This window comes from Primulina tabacum, chromosome 2 (assembly GCF_025594145.1).
Source record: "Primulina tabacum isolate GXHZ01 chromosome 2, ASM2559414v2, whole genome shotgun sequence".
In the NCBI taxonomy this organism is placed as follows: Eukaryota; Viridiplantae; Streptophyta; class Magnoliopsida; order Lamiales; family Gesneriaceae; genus Primulina; species Primulina tabacum.
The window spans coordinates 48,567,564-48,591,269 of NC_134551.1; the positions used below are offsets into that span (position 1 = coordinate 48,567,564).

The following is a 23,706-nucleotide window of genomic DNA, read 5'->3' on the forward strand; positions in this document are numbered from 1 at the left end:
CATCACACACATATACACACACAAATATGTATTATATACATAATTCAAGAAATAGTTTGGTAACTAATCTTCTTGCATTTCTATACAACCAAAGATAATTGACCACAGAAGTTTCGGTTCTGATTAACTCTGGTTTTATATGTTTCTTCTACATAATATAAGCTAGCTCAACTATATATTAAATAATTATCATGGATATTTATTTATGGTACTAAAAGTAAAATTTATCTTAGAAAGAGGAATCTCTTTAAAACCCAACCGTATTTTAGCTGAAAACATGACATGCAAACACGTTCAAGATCACCAAATGTTGGGTTTTAATGATGCTTCCCACGTCCATTCAATGATTGCATACAGCCATACCAGTCCTTTTCATGCATCTCTCTTTTTCACATAACATCATATCTTTTTTTCAAAAAACCCGACTTGCAGTAATTGTTGTCTCCTTCTCCAAGGGATACCCCACCATTGAAACAAAAAGATCAAACCTTTAGTCGTATTTACACCAGCAGCAGTTTTGGATCATCCATTTTTGAGGTTCAATTCAATCACTTGAAAGAACATATGTCTATCTCAGAATCCTCATACCCACCTCGGCCAGTCCCTCTCACTTCTCCTTCTTATTCTTCAGTACTCAGAATTCAATTGGTTTCCAAATCTGTATCAGAAAGATTACTTACCAAGTTCTGCGATGTCTCGGAACTTAATTTTGATTACTCGCAGAGTGGGCTGTGGTCTCCTCCCATCCCAAGAAGCGTGTTCTTGAGTTCCCCGGGGCGTATTGTCACGGAACATGACATGGCTGCGCAGCTCAGAAGCGCTCTGGAAAGACATAGCAGAAGAAGGAGACACAGGTTTTCTTTCAGTGTAAGTGGTTAAGCATACGTGGAAACTATGGGAGAAAATGTACATCGATTTCAAGAATACAATGCTGGAGCTCCTCTCTTTGGTCTCATGCAGTTATTATTGTTTAATCCTAAATATTTGTTAATCTTCCAGGCTTGCTTGTGCTCCCCAAAAAGAAACCAGAAGAATGAAGAGATGACTTCAACGGGCTAAGTAACATTCAATGGAATCACAATTAATACTCAGTTCTTTGTACAGAAGTTTCGAACTTGTAAGTAATTAGCTTGTTTCTCTTCTGTATCATGCAGTTGATTTAATGCCAAGTCCTTCTGCAAAAATTGCTCGTTCAGCAGGTCCATGTGAAAAATAAAAATCATATTCAGGATTTTTGTTGACTGATCAGAAAACTTACATGGGAAAAAACTACTTTCTCCAGGCATTTCAGGACTTAAGATAAGATTTTTATTTATTTTTATTTTTTTTGATAGTGTTAATAAATTATTTCGATTTTATTTTAGTTATTTAACTGATATTAATCACGTACGGAGGATTCAAATTCACTCGATTTTCATTAATAACGAAATTTTAAATACACCAACCAAATATTAGTATCATTTTGAAATCAATTATTCAAATTTCTCTTCAAATCAAATAATCCATCCACGAGTTGGCACCCAGGCCCTAGCAATCAATGCTATTCTTAAATGGTACTAGGAAGACAGTGGTCCAACGTAAGTTATTGGATAACCCTCCCCCTACCTTGTTTCTTTCTAATCAAGTACCAAAATTGCCTCGGAATCACATTGATTCAACCCAAAATGCTTCCAACACATTTATCAAAATGCATCAGTAGCATTTTAGAGAGCAGTAAAAGAAAGATTTGAATCTGACTTCTCTGCTCCTGACAGTGGATTAAGCACTAATGGCTAATGAGCCAGTACAATGTCCTACTTCAGATTCATATTTTTCATTCCAGAAACTGCGGTTGCAATAGTCCCGGATGTAGCTGCACTGTCATTATTGCCAAATTTTGAATAAATTTGGAGGAACCTGGAATCCCAAACAACCAAATTTATCGTTCAAAACGAGACAAGAAGTCGCAAACTCTGATCCTGAGTTGAACTTGTTGGTTTTGAAATTGATTGGATCCAGAAAACGGGAATCAGTGACAAGAAATCAGAACCAAAAACTATGGCCGATTCGAGTAATCAAAACCAGATTATGATAATACATTCGAGTTTTCCCAGGAAGACAGAGACAAAGCATAACATAAAACTCAGTGATGCTCATTTATTCCCACATCCGGTATTTACATCAACAATTAAAGAACATATACAGGAGAAGCGTCTTTCCCAGACAAAACTGGACAATCTAATCACACACTCTTGATGCTTTCTCATCCCAGTAGCTATAAGTTTCTAAGCCTGCAATAGCAAATAACTAAATTCACTCAATGAAGTAGGGAAAAATGGGGAAAAAAAATAGAAACTTAAAAAATTTAATTCTATGGCAGCTAAGTGAAGAATTAGATTGACGAACAGAAAATCCATGGATGCCAAAATGGCCTAAACTCCAGACATTGAGAAGGGAAACAAGAAGAGTTTACCAATTTTCTGCATATCATTTTAACCCTCAATCAGGCCTTGCGTCAAGGATTAGGAATACGATTCTAGATCGTCGATAGGATGGGACTCATATCTTGGGGCCATTTGAGCTCAAGGACATAACGTCTTTCTACTTCATATTTTATACACTCATCTTCTTCCCCAATATTCAATAAATTTAAACTACTGCCATAGAAAACACTGAAAATTGCTTATGTTAAAATAGTTTGTCTATCCAATGATAACAAATATGTATGGTAAACGAGTAGCTTTATAGAATATCATGAAGCAACATTTTCACATTAACAACGAAAGACCGAGATGGAGATCGAATGCCAGCAAATGTATAAAACAAATCACTAAACGGATGATATAAACAAGCTTAAATCAACTTACCATCCATGGTCTTAAACAGGAACAGGGGTTTGTTCTAAGCTTTCTTTGCCCGTAACACCGTCTTTCAGATTCTGGAAGTACACATTGTAGTCTTTTTCTGCTGGAGGATTTTCAGGATCCACAGTATATGGTTCACTGAACGGAACGACACTCTTAACCTGTAAATGAAAGAGAAACGAATAAATAAACTGCCTTTAACTCTGTTGAAAACGGAAAGCGCAGACGCAAAATAGGCATCCTAAATCTTGTTACAGACGTTCCAATTACCCATCTTGATGTCTCGAGACTTCATATTTTATTCATCATGGGCGACATGATTTCATTTTCAAACCATCGTCAGAATTTAAGGGAAAAAAAGGAGGTAGATGTAAACAAGTCCTCTAATAAAGTAAATCCAAGTCCAACTATAACCTCAAATGTCTTGTCACATGCATATGGGCTTTCTAGAGAAGCAATACATATTCGTGCAATCTCTTCCCTTGAAATTTTACCCTGCCCGTGAAAAGAGATAAACCATCACATTAAGCAAAATGAGTCATAAATCGTACCCAAGATCATAGCAAAGTTTTGATTACTTCATTTTGTAACCATACCGTTATATTGTCTCCCTGATCAAAGATTAGATCGGCTCCAGCAGGTTCCTCGGTTAACGCACAGGGCCTGACAATTGTATATGGAATCCCACTTTCCCTGATCAAATCCTCCCCCTGCAATTATTTAACGATAAAAGAATGCAAAAAGTCCGTATAAAGATAACCAGAATAATGTCGGAATGTGTTAAGGCACCTGTAAGTTTGTAGCCCATATTAAATGGAATGTCAGAGAACGGAAAAGATTTCCATCATTCTGATTTAGCTTAAACTTACCTATTTATAATTATATATGTATATATATTGAAGATCATTATGACACAAGGTATAATGTGAAACCTTCAATTTGTAGGTGAGAATGAAATCCAATTCCTTGTTCAGGCGGACGGCCGGAGGCTGCTTGCTTAAATCAAGTCCTGGCCTATCAGGCCTAGTGACTCCTGCTGAACTGACATGTACGAACCTATGTAATCGTGAAGGTGGCAAAGCAGATAACATAAAATCAGAATTGATCAACCTTTTCATGAGTAAAAATTACAAGAAAAATCATTGTTGTAAACCTGGGTGTTATTGGTTCTTTTAGGTAAGCCCGTATGGCTGCTACTGGAAGTTGAAATGGACCTTCCTTGAAAGTTGGGTTCAACTTACCATCATACTCAAACTTACTGAACATGAGCTGTATATAATGTATAGCATGAGCATGTTTCACAGAAGAATATTGAATATTTCAACTGAAAAGTGAAAAGGGGAAGCCCAAGGCAAAATTGTTATTGAGCATGCCTGCAATGATATAATTTCCCTCGGATCAAATGGCGGTGCATCAGGCACAGTTCGTGCTCTAAATATAGGCCTTAAAGAAGAGAAAGGTAGTCTCACCTGGATGAAACACAAAAGGAGGAAATTATTATTTATCCTTAATATTTGGGATACAAGAGAGATACATTTACTAACCGACTGCCATTGGTCATTCACAGTATCAAAGCCAGCTGTATAACCGACAGTGTCCCAGTCACGGCTAGTTCGGACTATGAGTTTGTATCTACGACCATCACCTTTGAGGCGTAATTCAAGACCATCATATGCAGAAAGATCTTCCGGCGCCGAGAAATTCTAAGGCAAAAAATAGAGACTTTTAGCTCTGAAATCGCAATATAAACCTGCAGTTTGCATATCAATAAACTTGAAGAAGCCTAGTCTTGTGCTTATTTAGGATTGGCTACATGGATCTTCTTCAGCTAAGCTCTTGACCAAGACCTTCTATAAAGTTGAACCATGAAAGGCTCCAATTCTATAATAATTATCTTGGTAGGATGTAACTAAAGTCATTTGCAGCTTTATTTTCTACCCCTAGTTGTCTAAAGTTGGCGTCTTATTCCGTTCCATATTACACAAAATATGCACCAAATCTAGTTAAGAAGATGAAATTAATTTTCTGTGATATTAATAAGTACGAAATCTATCTCAAAGTTATTTGATCTTATGATTTCAGAGTAAATAGTTGCAACTGGCAAGGTCTACTGTTGCAAGATAACATAAAAAACAAAGAAAATATAGTTACTGTAACCAATTCAGGAGCTTCTTAGCAAATAAAAAATGAGCAACAGTGAAACGCTAACACAATATTTAAAGTGGAATGCACAAAATGGTTCACCGAGCATTTAAGGGATCAAAACCAGCACTTACTCTCGTCCTGATACTGGTAAAACCACCATTGTTTGCCGTGGAAACAACTCCTAAAGAAAACGTGTTAATCTTTTCATAAAAGTACAGCAATAACATGACTACATTTAGTAAAACATGGAACAAACCTCTGAAAATTCCTGTTGGACCACCACTTTCACTGCCATTTGGATCGACTTGAAATGAACTTTGACTCACTCCTCCCATGACAACATCATCCAATGCACCCCAAGTAACGTCTGTGGATGACCTATTATCTGTGCAGGAAACGTAGATGCAAATACAAATAAGGCAAAAATGTTGTGATTAGAAGAAAGGGGAAAAAAGAAGAATGGAGAAACGTGAAGCATGGATGACTTGTCAACACAGAATGATGGTAATCCCTGGTAAAATGGAAGAGTTATCATGATTTGACAGCTAAAAGAAAAGAATACACACCTTCAAATCCAAATACTAGTTTTACACGACGAAGTCCAACATTTTCCTTGATAACATTAATCAGATTTTTCATCCCAATGAACTCCACCATTTCAGGGGAATCACCTTTTATCTGCTTTCACAAGTCAAATAAACACCCATTATAAATGATAATGACCAATTGCTCAGCTGGTGAAACTGGGAAAAGCAGATAATGAGTTCAAGCAACTTGACAAAGAACAAATTACTACATAGACGTTTAGGAAGGTAATGTACTACTAACCTCTGGCTCAAAGAACTTGATTCCCTGTGGAAGCACATGCCCACATTGTCAGAGATTAGCATGCTCAACAATACAAGAAACCCAAAACTGTTTGAAATATTATAGGCGCAATGTTTCTCAATGCAAAAGTTTATTTACTGCTTAGATAACAAGTATAAAAGCTACGAAGAGTATAGACTTCATCTATTACGAGGTCATTTCATACCTGACTATATTTGGCCCTATCTGGAGTATCACCTTCCTTTGGGCCAACAATGACGGAAACGGTATTGATAACTGCTCTCACTCCTTTAAAGTACTCTGGTATCAAACTGCTTGCCTTTGTAATATCTCCAATTATCTGAATTAATATAATTAAAAATGTCCCCAGACAAGAAAAAAATTAGTATTTAAAAGTGCAGAAATTTAACTAAAAAAATAACATGAATGTCTCACCAGAAATAGCCATTGTATGGACACATCCATAAAGAAACAAGTATTCAAAACTAAAATTATATTCAGAACTCTTCTCTTCTTAGACTTAGTAGAAGGGCAATGAACTCACCAAGTCAACATCTGGACCCAGCAATCGTCTAGCTTTCTCTTCATTCCTGACCTGAAACCTTGTTGATGAGATTTTAATGAAATAATGCAATATATCCATTCAAAAAAATGAGAATTCTTCATGCACAAAAAGTGTTCTGCCATCATTAATAAACAAATTTAAATAGCAGCAGAAAAGAAAAAAAACATGAGTAATAGAAATTACCAATGCTCCAACTTGTAACCCTTTTCTCTGCAAGAGATTCACCACCCTTTTGCCGACACCGCCAGTAGCTCCAGTCACTAGTATGATTCCAGAAGTGTTCATTGGCTTTACTTCTTCTCTAGGTGAAGGACCGGAGAGTTTCTCAATCAGAAATTCGAAGAACTTCAATTATAAATGAATCATGTCAGACTAGATATTTCACAATGTCAGACCAGGCAAACAAAAAAGGTTTTAGTAAGGTGAACCTTTGCAGGAGAGGGAGGTCCATTAAAGAAATAAAGTGTTTTTAAAAATCTGCCCACATCCCAACCTTGCTTTCCAGCTTCTGAGTGAATGAAGCCTCTGTAGGTTCTCGAGGAATGTAATGGTGCTTTTTGTTGGTAAACAAAAGGTTGAAATTTACGTTGAAGAAAAAGATTTGGAAGTGGACAAGGTGACACCAATGGAAATTGAGATGTCCCAGAAAACTTTATTCCGACAAATGAAACACCCTGCGACATTGAACACGTAAGCTTCCAGATACGAAAAGAAAATTGGCAACATGCCTTACTCTTTGGCAATAAAACCAGCACAAGAAAATAAACTAGCAAAATCGGATTCTACTAATTTTTATCGCTTACATTTCTTCAAAAGTAGTGGTATGATCGCTCATAGTTAAGTCTTGAAACATGCCTAAGGCAAAAGGCATAAACGATATATCAAAACAACTTTCATAGCATCCTCGGATGATGCCATATATGTCATCAATTATCAATAAACTACAGAATACACCAACTCTAATGGTGCAAAGTCTTGTACATTTGGAAAAAGACGATCATCGCCACACTTCTCATGTCCTAACAATTATAATTCGATGATCAATAAAACCATACACCTCAACCATTTCATAATTTATAGCTCACCAAATAAAAGAAAGGAAACCATTATCAGCGCTAAAGAAAATCCAGTGAAATCAAGAAACAAAGGCTGAAACAACAACAACTATAGTAAAAAGAACAAGATTCTTGAAGGGGTTCGAGAAACTTGCATACCTGGCAGTTCAAATTTCTTGCGCAAGGAGAAGAACAGATACCCGTCGCACAACGAGGATAATTACACTCCATACTTGTTAGCGAAAGCATACACACGAACAATTTGCAGAGAGAGAAGATACTAGATTAATATATGATTCGCTGGAGTAATTGGGCACCACATATTTCTTTCTTAGAATAGAACTAGAACTGTACACGCTCCTAGAAATGAAGGACGTTGGACATAAAATCTTGGAGATTTGTCTACGGTAACTAATATGCAGTGAAGGAAGTTACCATTGAAATCGTCAATCAGAACGTCAGGCGATTTTACCACGATATTGGCCCAGTTGTAATTATGGCGTGTTCTAGAGAAACAGCCCAATAAACAGAAGCCCAAATCAGCAAATTGAGCTAACTAAAGCCCAAATCAGCAAATTGGGCTAAGTACAAACTAAATAAATTGCAATTAGACATCTTACTAATTAGATGTATTAACTCATTTGAACAAATAACACATGCATCTTACTAGTAATAGAGATTTTCTAAATCGACATGAACTTTAGATCTTTTTTTTGTTTTTTGGGACGTACTTTGATCCGAAATGTAGAATAAATGAAAGAATTTCTTACTCGGAATCTTAATCAAAACTCCGAACCTCGTTCCCACACACACACACACAAATGTGATGATGTCTAGTTAAGATTTACCCATTAAAATTTAGAACATGAAACACTTTGGGGCATGTCCCCAAAGGACATTTGGCAGACACTTATTTTGTTCACAAAATAAGTAGTCGATGGACCAAAGCTGCTGTTGATCTCCCCGGCACCCATCACCTCTCCAACACCCTTTCTTTGCCGACAATTCACGTATATATATCATTCACTACTTAATTTAGGCGTTGATTGTGCTGCAGGTGCGTGCGTGGCGAATACTTAATATGATGCACATCCATCGCCCGTACTTATGTAAGCATTATTGGATGTTCAATTTTTCTATCTTTCATCATATCCAATATATGAATGTCAGCTCATCGTTGCTCATGTAAAAGTACACCGTGAGCGTGCAGCATATAAAAACTGTCTGTATATATATGGCAAAAACTTGTGTGAGACGGTCTCACGGATCATATTTTATGAGATGAATCTCTTATTATCCATGAAAAAATATTATTTTTTTTATTGTGAATATCGATTGGGTGAAATTTGAAAGATTTTACCTAAAATGAAAACGAAAATGGGGTTTATCCATTCATTTGGTTAGCCATGCATAATGGGTAATTAATGCTTGTGGACCACAACTATATACGTTGTTGGCATTCATGAATTCTAAGGGCTGCGATAAATACTGATTGGAGCTATACCTAATTATCGTTTATTTAATGATGGAAGTGAGCCATCACCACTCGCTTTTTCTTAAAAGAAATTGATAGAAAGAAAATATGTTTGAAATGTTTTTGAACCAGTTATAAATTTACTATAAATTGTGTCATTATCTTTTGTACTTGGATAAGTCCACGCATTTTAATAGTAACAGATATATTATAATCTATTATCGAATTGTGTTTGAATCGAAAGATTTGGATTTGCGAGAAGATTTGAAATGACTAGATTAGATAGTGTATTTGAAATTGAAGCAAAAAATGTATACTTGAGTAATACAGACAGATCCTTCATTTTGATCGGTATATTTTAAATCAAATATACTCAAATCATTCAATCCAGAATGCAAGAGCTTAATGGATTTTATAGATACATGCAATTTTATTAAAAATATTGTAATTCATCATATATAGTAAGCAACAACTTTTGCAACATTTGAATTATTTTATGATCAGATAATTGAGTAGTTAGTCGTCCATTATTAGTTGCTAGCTCAATGGCCAATAACCAAGAAGACATCGATAATATAATAATAGTGAAACGTAACGTAATGATAGTATCTTCTAATGCATGAGACTACTTTTTGATGGGAAAATTTAGTCTTCACTGAACCTTAAATAATATATATTATCATGCTCCTAAATTTGGTACAATTAGGCTGATCCGAGCTCACGTCAAGGCGAGGCCAAACCCATAATTCCGAGCCCACTATCAGGAGTCCAAGCTCATGAAAGGGCTGGAAATCCCGATCTCATCAAAAGGGTGGGTACCGTGGGTCCCGACGCAACTAAAGGATATGAAGATAAACAAATGTCCCGATAAATCGGGATTCGGATAAATCTAGTCAGAATAAGGCAAGAATCCTAGCAGTCGTCGGGATGGAGTCCTAGTGTTTGAAGTCTCCTAGCCTAAGTAGGACTCTATTTCGACAGGAGTCCTAGGCCAGCAAGGCAACTAAAACCTCCTCTATTAATATCAGGCATGTGCTATGGTTTTATTCATTCACATTCTCTCATTTATCTTGCACTATCACATTTCAACATTAAGTTTGCTCCTTGGATTGACATAAGTATCAGAGAGATCACGTCGGAAAAACTCTGGCGTCCCCTAACCCTATTTTCGTCGGTGCAAAACCCTGGATTCCGACCCGACCCGACCCGTTCAGCTGTGGAAATTTAAAGACCCGCTCTCCAGACCGAACACTTGTAAAATTTTGGTGTCATCAATTATATTTTATAAAAAAATGTAGATATATTAGTTTTTCATTTAATCTATCTAAAGAAATTTATAATATAAGGGGTGCAGAAATTAATTAGTTGGAATTACGTGTCTTGTTAGTGTTTATTGATCGATTTAAATATATTTTGCTAATTGTGTTTCAATCAAACATATGGATAGATATCCAATACATCCAAACATATCGAATCAGCTCAATTGGCAGTTTTCCAAAAATATATACGTACAATACAACCACCAAATTGAAGGTTTTTCTTTGTTTGTTGTTATTTTTTAAAAACAAAAATTTTACGCTGATTTTATTTATATATATATATATATATATATATATATATATATATTATATATATATATATATCACATCAGGACAGGGGACGATGACGTATGCAGAAGATAAGGTTAAGAAAAACAAACAAAAATTGCATTTAATTGATTATTAATAATTCACCCATTTGTGTTTTTGCTTTTTGTTGGTTCTGAAGTTGACAAAAGTTGAGCTGTGCGTGTGTTAATTTATTTGTCCGAATTTGTAAACTACGACTATATGTATGTATGTATAGTTTTTTTTTTTTTTTTGTAAAAACTTGTGTGAGACGATCTCACGGGTCGTATTTTGTGAGACCGATCTCTTATTTGGGTCATCCATGAAAATGTATTACTTTTTATTGTGAATATCGGTAGGGTATATCTGTCTCACAGATAAAGATTCGTGAGACCGTCTTACAAGAGACATACTCTAGTTTTTTTATGTTGTCCATCAACCGTATCAATCTCTGTACTCAGCAATGAAATATCACTTACCTATTAGACGTGACGAAATATATCAAAATTATATATCCAATGAATCACTGATATCTCATCCATGAACATATAAATTTAACAGGATATTAGAATGATTAATGTGAAAAAAACCAGGTTGATCACATGTGATTTGGCTTGTTATTGTTACGCATCCCACGGAAATTTCAATGCAACTGCAGCTGAACATTTCACTGTCGATAATTGACAAGCTACGGGTGGGCTTGTTGGATTCCCCAAATCTACTAATACTAATTGAATTTTTTATTCCCTTTCTTTCTAGGTTGAATTTGTGCTGAGTAGTTTTTTTTGAGACGATTATACGAATTTTTATCTGTGATACGGGTCAATCCTACCAATATTCACAATAAAAGTAATACTCTTAACATAAAAAGTAATATTTTTTCATTGATGACCCAAATAAAGATCCGTCTCACACAAGTTTTTGCCTTTGTCTTTTATAACTTAAAAATATACATTCGATTATTCAAATTCAAATTCAAATTTCAAATTCAAATTCATCATAAGAGACTCAGGATCTAAATCTATATATACAATTTCCAATAATTTTGAATATTAAAAAAATAATTAGTTAAGTTAAAAATATATGCCCGTGAGTAGGTTGCCAGTTATTATCAAGTGTGAGCATAAATAAAGACAAATTCAAAGATGTCATGGTCTTTTTTCCTTTTGTTTTTTTATTCATCATTTCAAAATTGAAGTTTAGTTCAAATTAATTTTAAATTTATGATATATTTCTCATTCAAATATAATCAACTCAAATTATAATATGCAACTATCTCAAATTAAAATATGATTTTTCATGAATTTTTATAATTATAATCTTAATATAAATAAAATTAATTATATAACATACTACAGGTGAAAAAAATAATTAGTTATATTAATATATATAAAGGGTAGGTCTCCTCTGAGACTGTCTCACGATTCTTTATCCGTGAGACGAGTCAACTCTATCGATATCCACAATAAAAAGTAATATTTTTTTATGGATGATTCGAATAAGAGATCAGTCACACAAAATACGATCTGTGAGATCGTCTCACACAAGTTTTTGCGATATATAAATATATGTGTTGTGTAAAGATATCACGCGGATGAATGTTACGGCTACCCTAGACAAGCGCACATGGTTATGAAAACTTGAAAAATGAAATTAAATTGCGTAACTAGAAAATAATATATCTCCCTTAAAAAAAGGATCTTGGAAATCTAAAAATTAACGATTTGTTGACATTTCTTAGGACCCTTCGGTTGAACTTTGTGCTCAAAAGTTCATGCCAACCGTAAAAATCATACGATAATATATTTTTCTCTAAAAAAATTCTATTTTATTTTGGGTCATTATTTTATTAAATATCTTGTAAACTTTCAATATTTAAATTCAAATAATAATTCAAGACTAAATCTCTTATAAGATTATCTCATAGATATTTTTTTATGAGATATATCAACCTGATTTATTACTTAAAGTAAAAAATAATTTTTTTCATGAATTGAATCTAATTGGAGATCTGTATCATAAAATTGATCAGTAAAACAATATCATAGAATTTTACGTATTATTAAAATGAATTACTTACACCTTTTTCAAAAACTTTAAGATCGACTCTAATTAAATGTAAACAAAATCTAACAAAACGTGAGCGTTATGTTTGTTGCCGTTGAAACGCTTACTAATGAAGCAATTTATATCATAATACTAATTAACTACACACACAGACATACATACATACATACATACATACATACATACATATATATATATAAAAACTTTAATTTAACTATATTATAATAATATTTTATGCTTATTAGATAAAGGAGAATTTTAAAATGTAAAAAATGCATCAAATATATTGATGAAGAAATTAGAAATATCAAATATGGCATTGATAAATTTAGGACATATTGTAATTAATGCATCATAAAAATGTTGATGTTGATATACTATAGATAGAAATATATATTTTAAGAAATAAAAATAATGCCAAAGACACCAAAAAGAAATGTGATCTAAATGGCTTTTATCAATTTAATTGAATTTTATGCGTGCGTATATTAATAAGTTTGAAATAATTAATGTACGTGGGATTTAGTTATATGATGCCAAAATATACTAACTAACGTTCTCATGGCTTAACAAAAAATCAGGGTCCCTCGTTATTTATAAAAGGAATTCTGTGAAACGGTATGACGAATTTTTGTACTTGAGATATGTCAACTATGCTCATATTTAAAAGATTCATGAGACGGGTCAACTATACTCATATTTACAATAATAAATAATATTTTTAACAAATAAATAATATGTTTTTATGAATAACCCAAATAATAGATATTTTTCATAAAATCAATCTATAAAATCGTCTCACAATAATTTTTACATATTATTTATTAATATGTTGAATTGACGAGCACGAAATTACCAAGAAATTTAGCCGACGGCTAAGCTCATCCCCCGCCTAATTCAACTTCCACGCGGCGCTCAAACTACTACTTTCCACCCTCTTCCCATCACCTAGACTTTGAGTGATCGAACGCTCCTGTCAGATTCATTCAATTAATTAATACATACATTTGTTAAAAATATGTACCTTTTTCATTTGCAAAAAAAATAAAATTATATCTTAACTTGTAAAATTTTTTTTTTGGTTGTATAATTAATTAGAATCTTACTTCACTAACTTATATTTTTTCAATATATATTCATTTTTCCCGTAGTGATAACATGAGATCGACCACATCACCAATATCAATCGCCATGTTAGGAATTTTTAGGTGACACATGAAGCCTCCGATGAAAAATGATTAAAATAAAAAAGTGCACATTTGTATATTAAGATTGTAAATTGACCAATTAAAAATACCGAAATAAGTTACACTGCAAAAAATATAATTTTTCATAAAAATATTATATCTATTGATTTACTAAATTTTTTTTATGTGAGGTATACAACTTTTTTTTTTAATTTTGACAACAACTCATTCGTGTTTTTTTATTTTGGAAACCCGCGATCATTATATTTTTATGTGATTTGGATCATGAGTAGATCTCTTGTGAGACAGTCTCACGAATCTTTATCTGTGAGACGGATCAACCCTACCGATATTCACAATAAAAAGTAATAATCTTAGTATAAAAAGTAATACTTTTTCATGGATGATCAAAATAAGATATCTGTATTACAAAATACGACATGTGAGACCGTTTCACACAAGTTTTTGCTTGGATCAATACGAGGGGTTTTTGTTGCTTCTATGTTTTTGAACCCTGCACTTGTGAGAGAAGATTATATATGTCATTGGGCCAATAAGCTCGCCAACAATATAATGATAAATAAATATATATATATAATATATATATCACAAATAAGTTAAATAGAAGCTATTGTCCTTATTTCACGTTTGATCATCGATCCAGCTATGAAATTTTATTTTGAAAAATAGCGAGAAGAAACCTTCAAACTTGACTTGGCCCAAACAAACTTGCACCCCAAGCACTCTCTCTAGCCGTGACGCGTTCCAGATTCCCAATAATTTCTTGCATTTCTTTTCCCACTCACAACTGTGCATATGTAAAACGTCCACGCTACAAAAATCACTCCCCATTAATTCCCCCCCTCGCCCACCAAAATCGATCACCCATCCACCCCTTGTTCTCCAAACTTTAAATGGCTCGAAAATCTCTACTGTTCTCCATTTTCTTCGTTATTTTTGTCACTTTGGTATCATCCATGAATGGAAGAATGTTGTTAATGGACATGGAACATAGTAAAGTCCCAACCGCGGATGCTGGGCTCTACTTGACGTCGCTTCCTAAAGGCACCGTGCCGGACTCTACGCCTAGCAAGAAAGGCCACGCCACGACCATCGACGAAAAACTCATTGCCCGCCACCTCGCCGCCATAGATCGGATCCTACGCTCGGTTCCTAGCCCCGGCGTTGGCCACTAGTGTTACGGGGTTTTTTGTTTTAATTTTTTTGATACATCATCCATAATTTTGGATTCTTTTGATCAGTAGATATATAGCTTAGAAATGTAAGTACGTGTACAGCATGGAGATCAGTTATTTATATACGGCAAGGTTTTCTATATTTACTGTTCGTTTATTCTTTTAATCGTAGGGTTAAGTTTTATGGGAGAAAAATTAATCCCGATATTACATTTGTAGAAAAGGGATCGGTCAATCAAAGTATATTGGATTGTAACTAATTTTTGGATATTTTTTATTTGTCTATATTTAAATCTACAATGTCGATTGATGTCTTTTCTTAATTTAATATAATTTAATTTGGTTGATATTTATGATCCGAATAGGATGTGTAGTTGTGCGTGCAGTCCATATTGAGTTAAAATCATATAGTAAACTCATGGTACTAAATCTATAAAAACACATGCTAGTTTATATGTCATCCAGCTTTATTCCACCTAGGAGATTACTAGAAGATTTTTATTTATATAACTCTTGTACAAAATAATTTCAATTTAGCACTCATCTGTTGCTTAAATGAGACTCCTAGCACACTCGATTATAGGCCATAATCTCACAATCTGCGTAATATTTAACGTCTCTTACGCCAAGATTACAGACACAATATTTAATGTCTTTGAGTAAAGACATACTCATCTAAATATTGAAACTCAATTCTCATGTATACGTGTGAGTGATTGTGTGCGATAATTTAATCATTTACATTGTATATATATTTCACTTGTATGATCACACTTAGCCTTGCTCTCATTCTACCTAATTTATTTATGTAGGTTGTTCATATTTTGAATCTCCTTCCAACTCTTGTATTTGATTTCAAGTTATATTTATAGCATCCAATAACCATATAAATGTTAGATATAAGAATATGATTGTTAATAAAGTTCATGTATTGTTTCTGATATTGAAACGATCATATTCGCGCTTTTGGCCACTTTCCTCATCTTCTATTGATTCTGGGCTCTCTTAAATGCAGCATCTACTTGTTTTCAGTAGTCATCTATATTGGTTTGGACACTGCTACATTTCAGAGTCTACTGTTTCTAAGCGCTCATAATTTCATCACTATTGATTTCAATATTCTGATATTGAAACATATATATTCGTGATGTTGGTTATTTCTGAACTTGATCGCTGCTGAATTTTGTACTCGAGTAAAAACAAATTGTCCTTGTCTTGTTAAAGCCCAACTTCGAAACTCTTCACAAAATGTAGCAGAATCTTGTCCAAGGCCCAATAAGGCAATCATGCAGAAACCACGTTATTTAGCCCGAGCCCGATTGTTTAGAGCAATGGAACTTGAGTCGTGAAAATATCTAGCTTGTGACACAAATTTTTATCTGAGAGATGAATATATAAATTTTTTGAATAATCGAGTTAAATTATTTTAGAAGTTTTTAAATAAATACTTAAAGTAAACGTGTCTAATAATAAGGTCATAAATATAGAAACAGTGAAATAAATTATCCATCAAATTAAATATGCGTTGACAGTGTTGTATCAAGTGATAAAAATGAAAAATGGATCTTAAATAGTTTTTTTTTAAAATTACATAAAAAGGATAAGACAAAATGAATAAGTCATAGGCGGAATATGACATGGAATGTCCACAAGGCCATTATGAGCTTTCATAGGCATATTAATGAGACAAAACCACTCCAAATCTTTCCATATTTTGCATAAACAAACTCTGTTGGTATAAATTATTAAAAATTAAACTATCATGAATTAATGAAATACAATTAACTATTGATAAAATATTCGATTAATATATTTTTAATTAAAAATCATCAATATATTATTTTAATCATTTATCGTACTTTGAGAGTCGATTTATTTTTAAAAAAATAGATAAATTATATGTTTTATGAATAATTAATTGTATTTTCTTCATTCGTGATGTTTAATTTTTAATAATTTGTGCAAACAATTTATTTAAGTAAAAATGTAGCACGATTTGAAACATCGGATATAACAGATAATTTCGGCTCGCACTTAATAACCCTCCATTTGCATGTAAGTTAAATTTTTTTAATGTCTTTCTTGTTCTTGTTCTTGTTCTTGAACAAAGTACTACATAGGGTACTATACATATGAAAGATTAACAAATTGACTTTTTTTCAAAATGTCCTAATAAACTATTTATCCATGGATAATTTAAACAATTTATCAAGCTACTCACTCACTCATTGTTAACTAAAATTTAACGTTACCTAAACATTGTGGATAGACATAAAATAAAATATTTGCTAAAAAATATGGTGTGGTGTTCTTTTATCATTTTGGTGGTACCTTTGGGATGAGGATGGAAGGTATTTCAAATAAAAAGATATTGTATTTAAATCTAAATTTATAATTTTCATGCGGGTGTCTAGGGATGATCAGATTTTCTAAAATATTCACTGTATTAAATGACTTGGTGAAAATTTGTAAGAGAAAATTGGCCGCATAATTAGATACATGTTGTGAATAGTAATGAATATAGATAAGATAGAATGATTTTTTTGTGTGCTTTATTCATCATTGGAGACCTCTATTTATAGAGTAGATTTACAGAACTTGAATAGGTAATAATCATCTATAATATCTTTTCTATAATACTCCCCCTTAGATGATTATCGACTCATTAAATCACTTCTAAGAGATGTGGGAGTTCAAATGCTGCCTCGTTAAAACCTTGTCAGTAAAAACCCAATGGAAAAATCTGAACGAAGGACAAAGAGTACAACAATAGATATTCCCCCTGATATCAATCATCAGAGATCCTTCAATTGATGCATCCCTATCTTGTGCACCAATTTCTTGAATGTTGAAGTTGGTAATGCCTTTGTAAATAAGTCAGCTACATTGTCGCTTGAGCGAATTTGATGGACGTCAATATCACCATTTTCTTGAAGCTCATGTGTATAGAAAAACTTTGGTGAAATATGCTTTGTTCTATCACCTTTGATGTAGCCTCCTTTTAACTGCGCAATGCAAGCAATATTATCTTCGAATATTACTGTTGGGTCATCTTTGGCTGTTGGGAGTCCACATGATTCTTGAATATGTTGTGTCATAGATCTCAACCACACACACTCCCGACTTGCTTCATGCATTGCAATGATCTCAGAGTGATTTGAAGACGTCGCTGTTAAGGATTGCTTCACCGACTTCCATGATATAGCAGTGTCTCCTCGTGTAAACACATAACCTGTCTGGGATTTAGCTTTATGTGGATCAGAAAGATATCCTGCATCTGCATATCCGACTAAAGAAGACTTTGATTTTGTCGAATAAAATAATATCATATCAATTGTACCCCGAAGGTAACGAAATATGTGTTTTACACCATTCCAATGTCTTCGGGTTGGACATGAGTTATATCTCGCTAAAAGATTAACAGAAAATGATATATCTGGGCGAGTACAATTTGCGAGATATGATAGTGCACCAATGGCACTTAGATATGGTACTTCTGGACCAACGATTTTTTCTCCATTTTCAGGTGGTCGAAAAGGATCTTTGTTAGCATCAAGTGATCGAACAAACATTGGTGATGCTAATGGGTGTGCCTTGTCCATGTAAAAGCACTTTAATATTTTTCTGTATATGATGATTGATGAACAAATATTCCCTCTTGCAAATGTTCAATCTGCAATCCGAGGCAAAATTTTGTCTTTCCTAAATCTTTCATCTCAAACTCATTTTTCAAGTAATTGGCAGTTTTAGTAAGCTCTTCTAGAGTGCTAATAAGATTTAGATCATCAACATATACTGCCACAATTGCAAAACCCTCATCTGTTCTTTTTATAAAAGCGCATGGACAAATAACATTATTTGTGTATCATTCTTTTAACAAATATTCACTAATACGATTGTACCACATGCGACCAGATTGATTTAATCCATATAAGGATTTATGCAGTTTTATTGATAACATAGCCTTGGGTGCTTCACCATTTTCTTTCGATAGTTTGAATCCTTCAGGCACTTTCATATATATATCACTATCAAGTGAACCATAAAGATAAGCAGTTACAACATCCATAAGTCGCATATCAAGAGTTTCTGATACTGCTAAACTGATTAGGAATCGAAAAGTAGTGGCATCCATCACAGGTGAATATGTTTCCTCATAGTCAATTCCAGGTCTCTGCGAGAAACCTTGGGCTACGAGTCGGGCCTTGTATCTTACAATTTCACCATTTTCATTCATCTTTCGTACAAAAACCCATCTGTATCCTACTGGGATTACATTTTCAGGTGTTCGTACTACAGGTCCAAACACTTTATGTTTTTATAGTGAGTCTAATTCAGTTTGTATGGCCTTCTTCCACTTTGGCCAATCATCTCTTTTGACAATCCTTAACGGATTGTGGTTCTGGGTCTTCATTATGTATGATGTCAAGGGCGACATTTAGGGCAAAGACATTGTCAACAATTGTGTTACTTCGATCTCACAATTTTCGAGATGATATATAATTTATTGAAATCTCATTATTTTCATGAGAATTTGATTCTTCAGGAATAATATTATCCAAGTTTGGTTCATTGATCTCTCTTACTATATCATCCAAGATTTCTTCTTCGGGAGCTTTTGAATTTTCTTTCTCTTGTACCTTTCTTTTTCGAGGTACAATATCCTTTGAACCAATTGGTCGACTACGCTTCTGGCGTATTTTAGATTCATTTGCAGGTTGAATAATAGCTGGTCCTACGGGGACATCAATTTTTACAGGGGTATTCTCTGCATGTATATGTGACTTTGTCACATTCTTTGTATTAACAAAAGCATCGGGCAATTGATTTGCAATTCTTTGCAAGTGAATGATTCTTTCAACTTCTTGCTCTCATTGATTATTTCGAGGATCATAATGAGATAGTGTTTTCTCATTCCAACAAATCTTTTGTTGTTTCTTCGGGACACAAATTTATTTCTCCTAGATTTGGAAATTTCAATTCATCGAAGTGGCAATAGTGCAAATCTCGCAGTAAACAAATCTCCTGTTAAAGGTTCCAAAAATCTAATAATAGATGGTGAATCATATCCCACATAAATCCCAAGTCTACGTTGTAGGCCCATTTTGGTTCGCTGTGTAGGTGGGAGAGGGACTTGTACTGCACAACCAAATACTCGAAGGTGAGAAACATCAGGCTCTCGACCATAAGCAAGTTGTAAGGGTGAGTATTGGTGATAATTAGTTGGCCTTATACGAATCAATGATGCAGCATGTAATATGGCATGTCCCCACACAGATGATGGAAGTTTGGTTCTCATCAATAATGGTCTAGCAATTAATTGCAAACGCTTAATAAATGACTCTGCTAAGCCATTTTGTGTATGGACATGGGCAACCGAATGCTCAACTGAAATCCCTATTGACATACAATAGTCATTAAATGTCTGCGATTTAAATTCAGCAGCATTATCAAGACGAATTGTCTTGATTGAGTGATCTGGGAATTGAGCTCGTAATTTAATAATTTGCGCAAGTAATCTAGCAAAAGCTATATTTCGAGTTGAAAGCAAACTAACATGTGACCATCTAGTAGACGCATCAATCAATACCATGAAGTATCGAAATGGTCCATATGGTGGGTGTATAGGTCCACAAATATCCCCATGAATTCTCTCCAAGAAGGTTGGGATTTCAACATCAATCTTTGTAGGGGAAGGTCTTATAATTAGTTTGCCTTGTGAACAAGCTACACATGGATAATCATTGTGTAAAAGATCTTCTGGTTCTTTAGAGGGTGTCCATGTGAGTTAATTATTATTCTGCGCATCATTGTTGCCCCAGGGTGACCAAGTCGATCATGCCATAATTTGAAGCTCTGTTGGTCAACAAACTTCTGGTTTGTGACAATGTTTGCTTCGACTGTTTTTATTGTTGTAAAATACATTCCAGAAGGAAGTGCACATAATTTTTTTTTATATGCTTCTGGCCAGATATAATAGATGTTATGCAAAGGTATTCGAAATTATTTTCATTTAATGTTTCAATATGGTATCCATTTCGGCGGATGTCTTTAAAGCTAAGCAAATTTCTACTGGATTTGCTCGCATATATGGCATTTTCAATATATAGACTTGTATTATTTGGTAAAATGATTTTTGTCTTTCCATAACCTTCAATAATTTTTGATGCACCCGATATTGTTGTAACATTATTTTCAGCTAATGTTAACTCCAAAAAATATCTTTTATTTTGAAGAATGGTATGTGTTGTACCACTATCCACTAAGCATTCATCCTGACATTTCATCGTTAATCTAAAATAAAAATATAATTCAATAAGCTAAATTCAATAAATAATGTGTAAAGCTTTCAAAGGAAATATTTTATTGAATAATGAAAACATTTATTGAATAACAAAACAAACCTCCATGACAAATCCTAAACATGAACTGAACATCAAAATAAAAACGAGACCACGATAACCTAATAAACAATAAAAATTCAAAGTAGGAACAAGAGCAATGAAAGTAATTACTTATTATTTTCTAACACACCACCACCAATCAAATTATCTATATTTCCATCTGGATTAGCAAAGAAATCAGAAACGTCCAAGTGAGTTATATCAATTGGATCATCATTATCCACAAAATTTATCTCCATTTTTCCATTTTCCTTGATTGATTTTTGGTATAGATCCACAAGATGTTTTGCCGTACGACAAGTACGAGACCAATGCCCTTCCATTCCACATCTATAACATTTTTCTTCATATACTTTGGAACTCTTCTCCTTTGCTTCTTCATTATTGGAATTCCACTGCTGGTGGCTTGTTTTATGTTTCTTTCTATTTTATTGCTGATAGTATCTTCTTTGGCCACGCCCACGCCCACGTCCACGTCCACGTCCATTGTTATGATTTTGAGTGGAATTAGCATTCACTTCAGGAAATGCAATTTCATATTCTTCAGGAAATGTAGTTCCATTTGCTTCAGGAAATTGTGTGGATCCAGTTGGGCGCATTTGGTGATTTTTCGTGAGCAACTCATTGTTTTGTTCAGCAACTAGTAAGCATGAGATGAGTTCAGAGTACCTTTGAAATCCACGTTCACGATATTGCTGCTGCAGGAGCACGTTTGATGCATGAAAAGTGAAGAATGTTTTTTCTAACATGTCTTGATCAGTGACTTTCTCTCCACAAAGTATCAGTGTGGAACTAGTCTTGAATAATGCAGAGTTATAGTCACTTACGGACTTAAAATCTTGTAACCGTAGGTGCATCCATTCATATCGGGCTCTTGGGAGAATTACAGTTCGTTGATGGTCAAATCTTTCTTTTAGATTTTTCCAAAGCTCTCGTGGCTCTTTCATAGTGAGATACTCGACTTTCAACCCATCATTGAGGTGATGACGGAGAAAAATAAGTGTCTTTGCATGGTCCTGCTGGGACATTTCATTTTCTTCTTTTATTGTATCTCCTAAATTCATAGAGATAAGGTGGACATCGGCATCCAAAATCCATGATAAATAATTTTTTCCAGTCAAGTCAAGTGCTTCAAATTCAAGTTTGGTGATGTTCGCCATTGCAATCTAAAAAAAAAATTATATAATTAGAATCATGACATAAATAGAGTAAAATTGCATTACTATTATTGAAAATAAATATTATAACAAATTATGCATGTTATTACTTTTACTATGCAATTTTGAAATTTTGTTATTCTATTTGTTAAACTAACATCGATGCAGGTGTACATTGAGATGTGCTCAATTAATAATTTATGTATCTATTACAAATTGCACTAATTACAAATTGTAGCATTATAAACTAAAGAAAAAACTAAAACTCTTTTATGCACAATTATTCTAAATACGTAAAACAAATATCACAGAATCCTGCCCAACTTCGTAAACAAGCCATATATTTCTTGAAAAGGAAAAAATCCAACACTTTGGACTTAAAAAAATTATAATACAATTTATGTCTTAAAAAAAATTACTCCCACACCTAGAATTTTTCACACCACTGCTGCGGTTGTGAAGAATTATTATTTTTGGTCCAATTGATATCAAAAATAGTGTTGTGATTGACTCAAAATTATCATAAAACTAGTAAATACTAGTATTCACACAATATTTTAGCGATTATTTAAATCATCAAAATCCAAATAATATAAATCTTAAATAAGCAATCCAAGATATGAAAAAAAAACTTAAATCAAAACAACAATACATTTTTAATCAATATTCTTCAAAAATATTGTCGAAACATATGATAGTTATCTAAATTCTTCAGCAATATGATAACATTATGTTTTACATCAATATTATTCATAGATATTGATAGATCTTTATGATTTTAGATCAAGATTCTTCGGGAATATTGATAAATCTTATTCATCTATATTTTATTAATAGATCTATCAATATCTTCAACATAAAGTTGTGTTGTGCTACTTCAGGAGCATCAACATAAAATTAAAAGTTGTGCTTCTTCAGGAGCATCAATATAAATCTATAATTTGTGCTGCTTCGGGAGCATCAATATTAAATCTAAATATTGTGCTTTTTCAAGAGCATTCATACAAGAATAAGAATAAATTATTTATAAATTTTACCTTGAAGATCACTCTTGCTGATAACGTGTTGTGAATAGTAGAGAATATAGAGAAGAGAGAATGATTTTTTTGTGTGCTTTATTTATCATTGGAGACTTCTATTTATAGAGTAGATTTACAGAACTTGAATATGTAATAATC

At 33.4% G+C, this 23,706-nt stretch overlaps 2 protein-coding genes across 2 annotated transcripts; both read right to left on the reverse strand.

The window, feature by feature from the left end:
• Positions 1-2,025: 2,025 nt before the first annotated feature.
• Positions 2,026-7,792, reverse strand: LOC142533788 (protein HIGH CHLOROPHYLL FLUORESCENCE PHENOTYPE 173, chloroplastic). Its single transcript, XM_075640684.1, has 17 exons — positions 7,596-7,792; positions 6,810-7,055; positions 6,565-6,726; positions 6,361-6,411; positions 6,022-6,156; positions 5,817-5,840; positions 5,555-5,666; positions 5,245-5,373; positions 5,120-5,169; positions 4,388-4,546; positions 4,217-4,312; positions 3,997-4,112; positions 3,776-3,899; positions 3,440-3,553; positions 3,258-3,338; positions 2,847-3,004; positions 2,026-2,270 (listed from the first exon to the last, which is right to left on the reverse strand). Exons 1-16 carry the CDS (start codon positions 7,683-7,685, stop codon positions 2,858-2,860), a joined length of 1,836 nt encoding a protein of 611 aa, XP_075496799.1. The 5' UTR covers positions 7,686-7,792; the 3' UTR covers positions 2,026-2,270; positions 2,847-2,857.
• Positions 7,793-21,799: 14,007 nt separating this feature from the next.
• On the reverse strand, positions 21,800-22,531 carry LOC142537808 (uncharacterized). The gene has a single exon (XM_075643299.1). It carries the CDS (start codon positions 22,529-22,531, stop codon positions 21,800-21,802), a length of 732 nt encoding a protein of 243 aa, XP_075499414.1.
• Between the last annotated feature and the right edge of the window lie 1,175 nt (positions 22,532-23,706).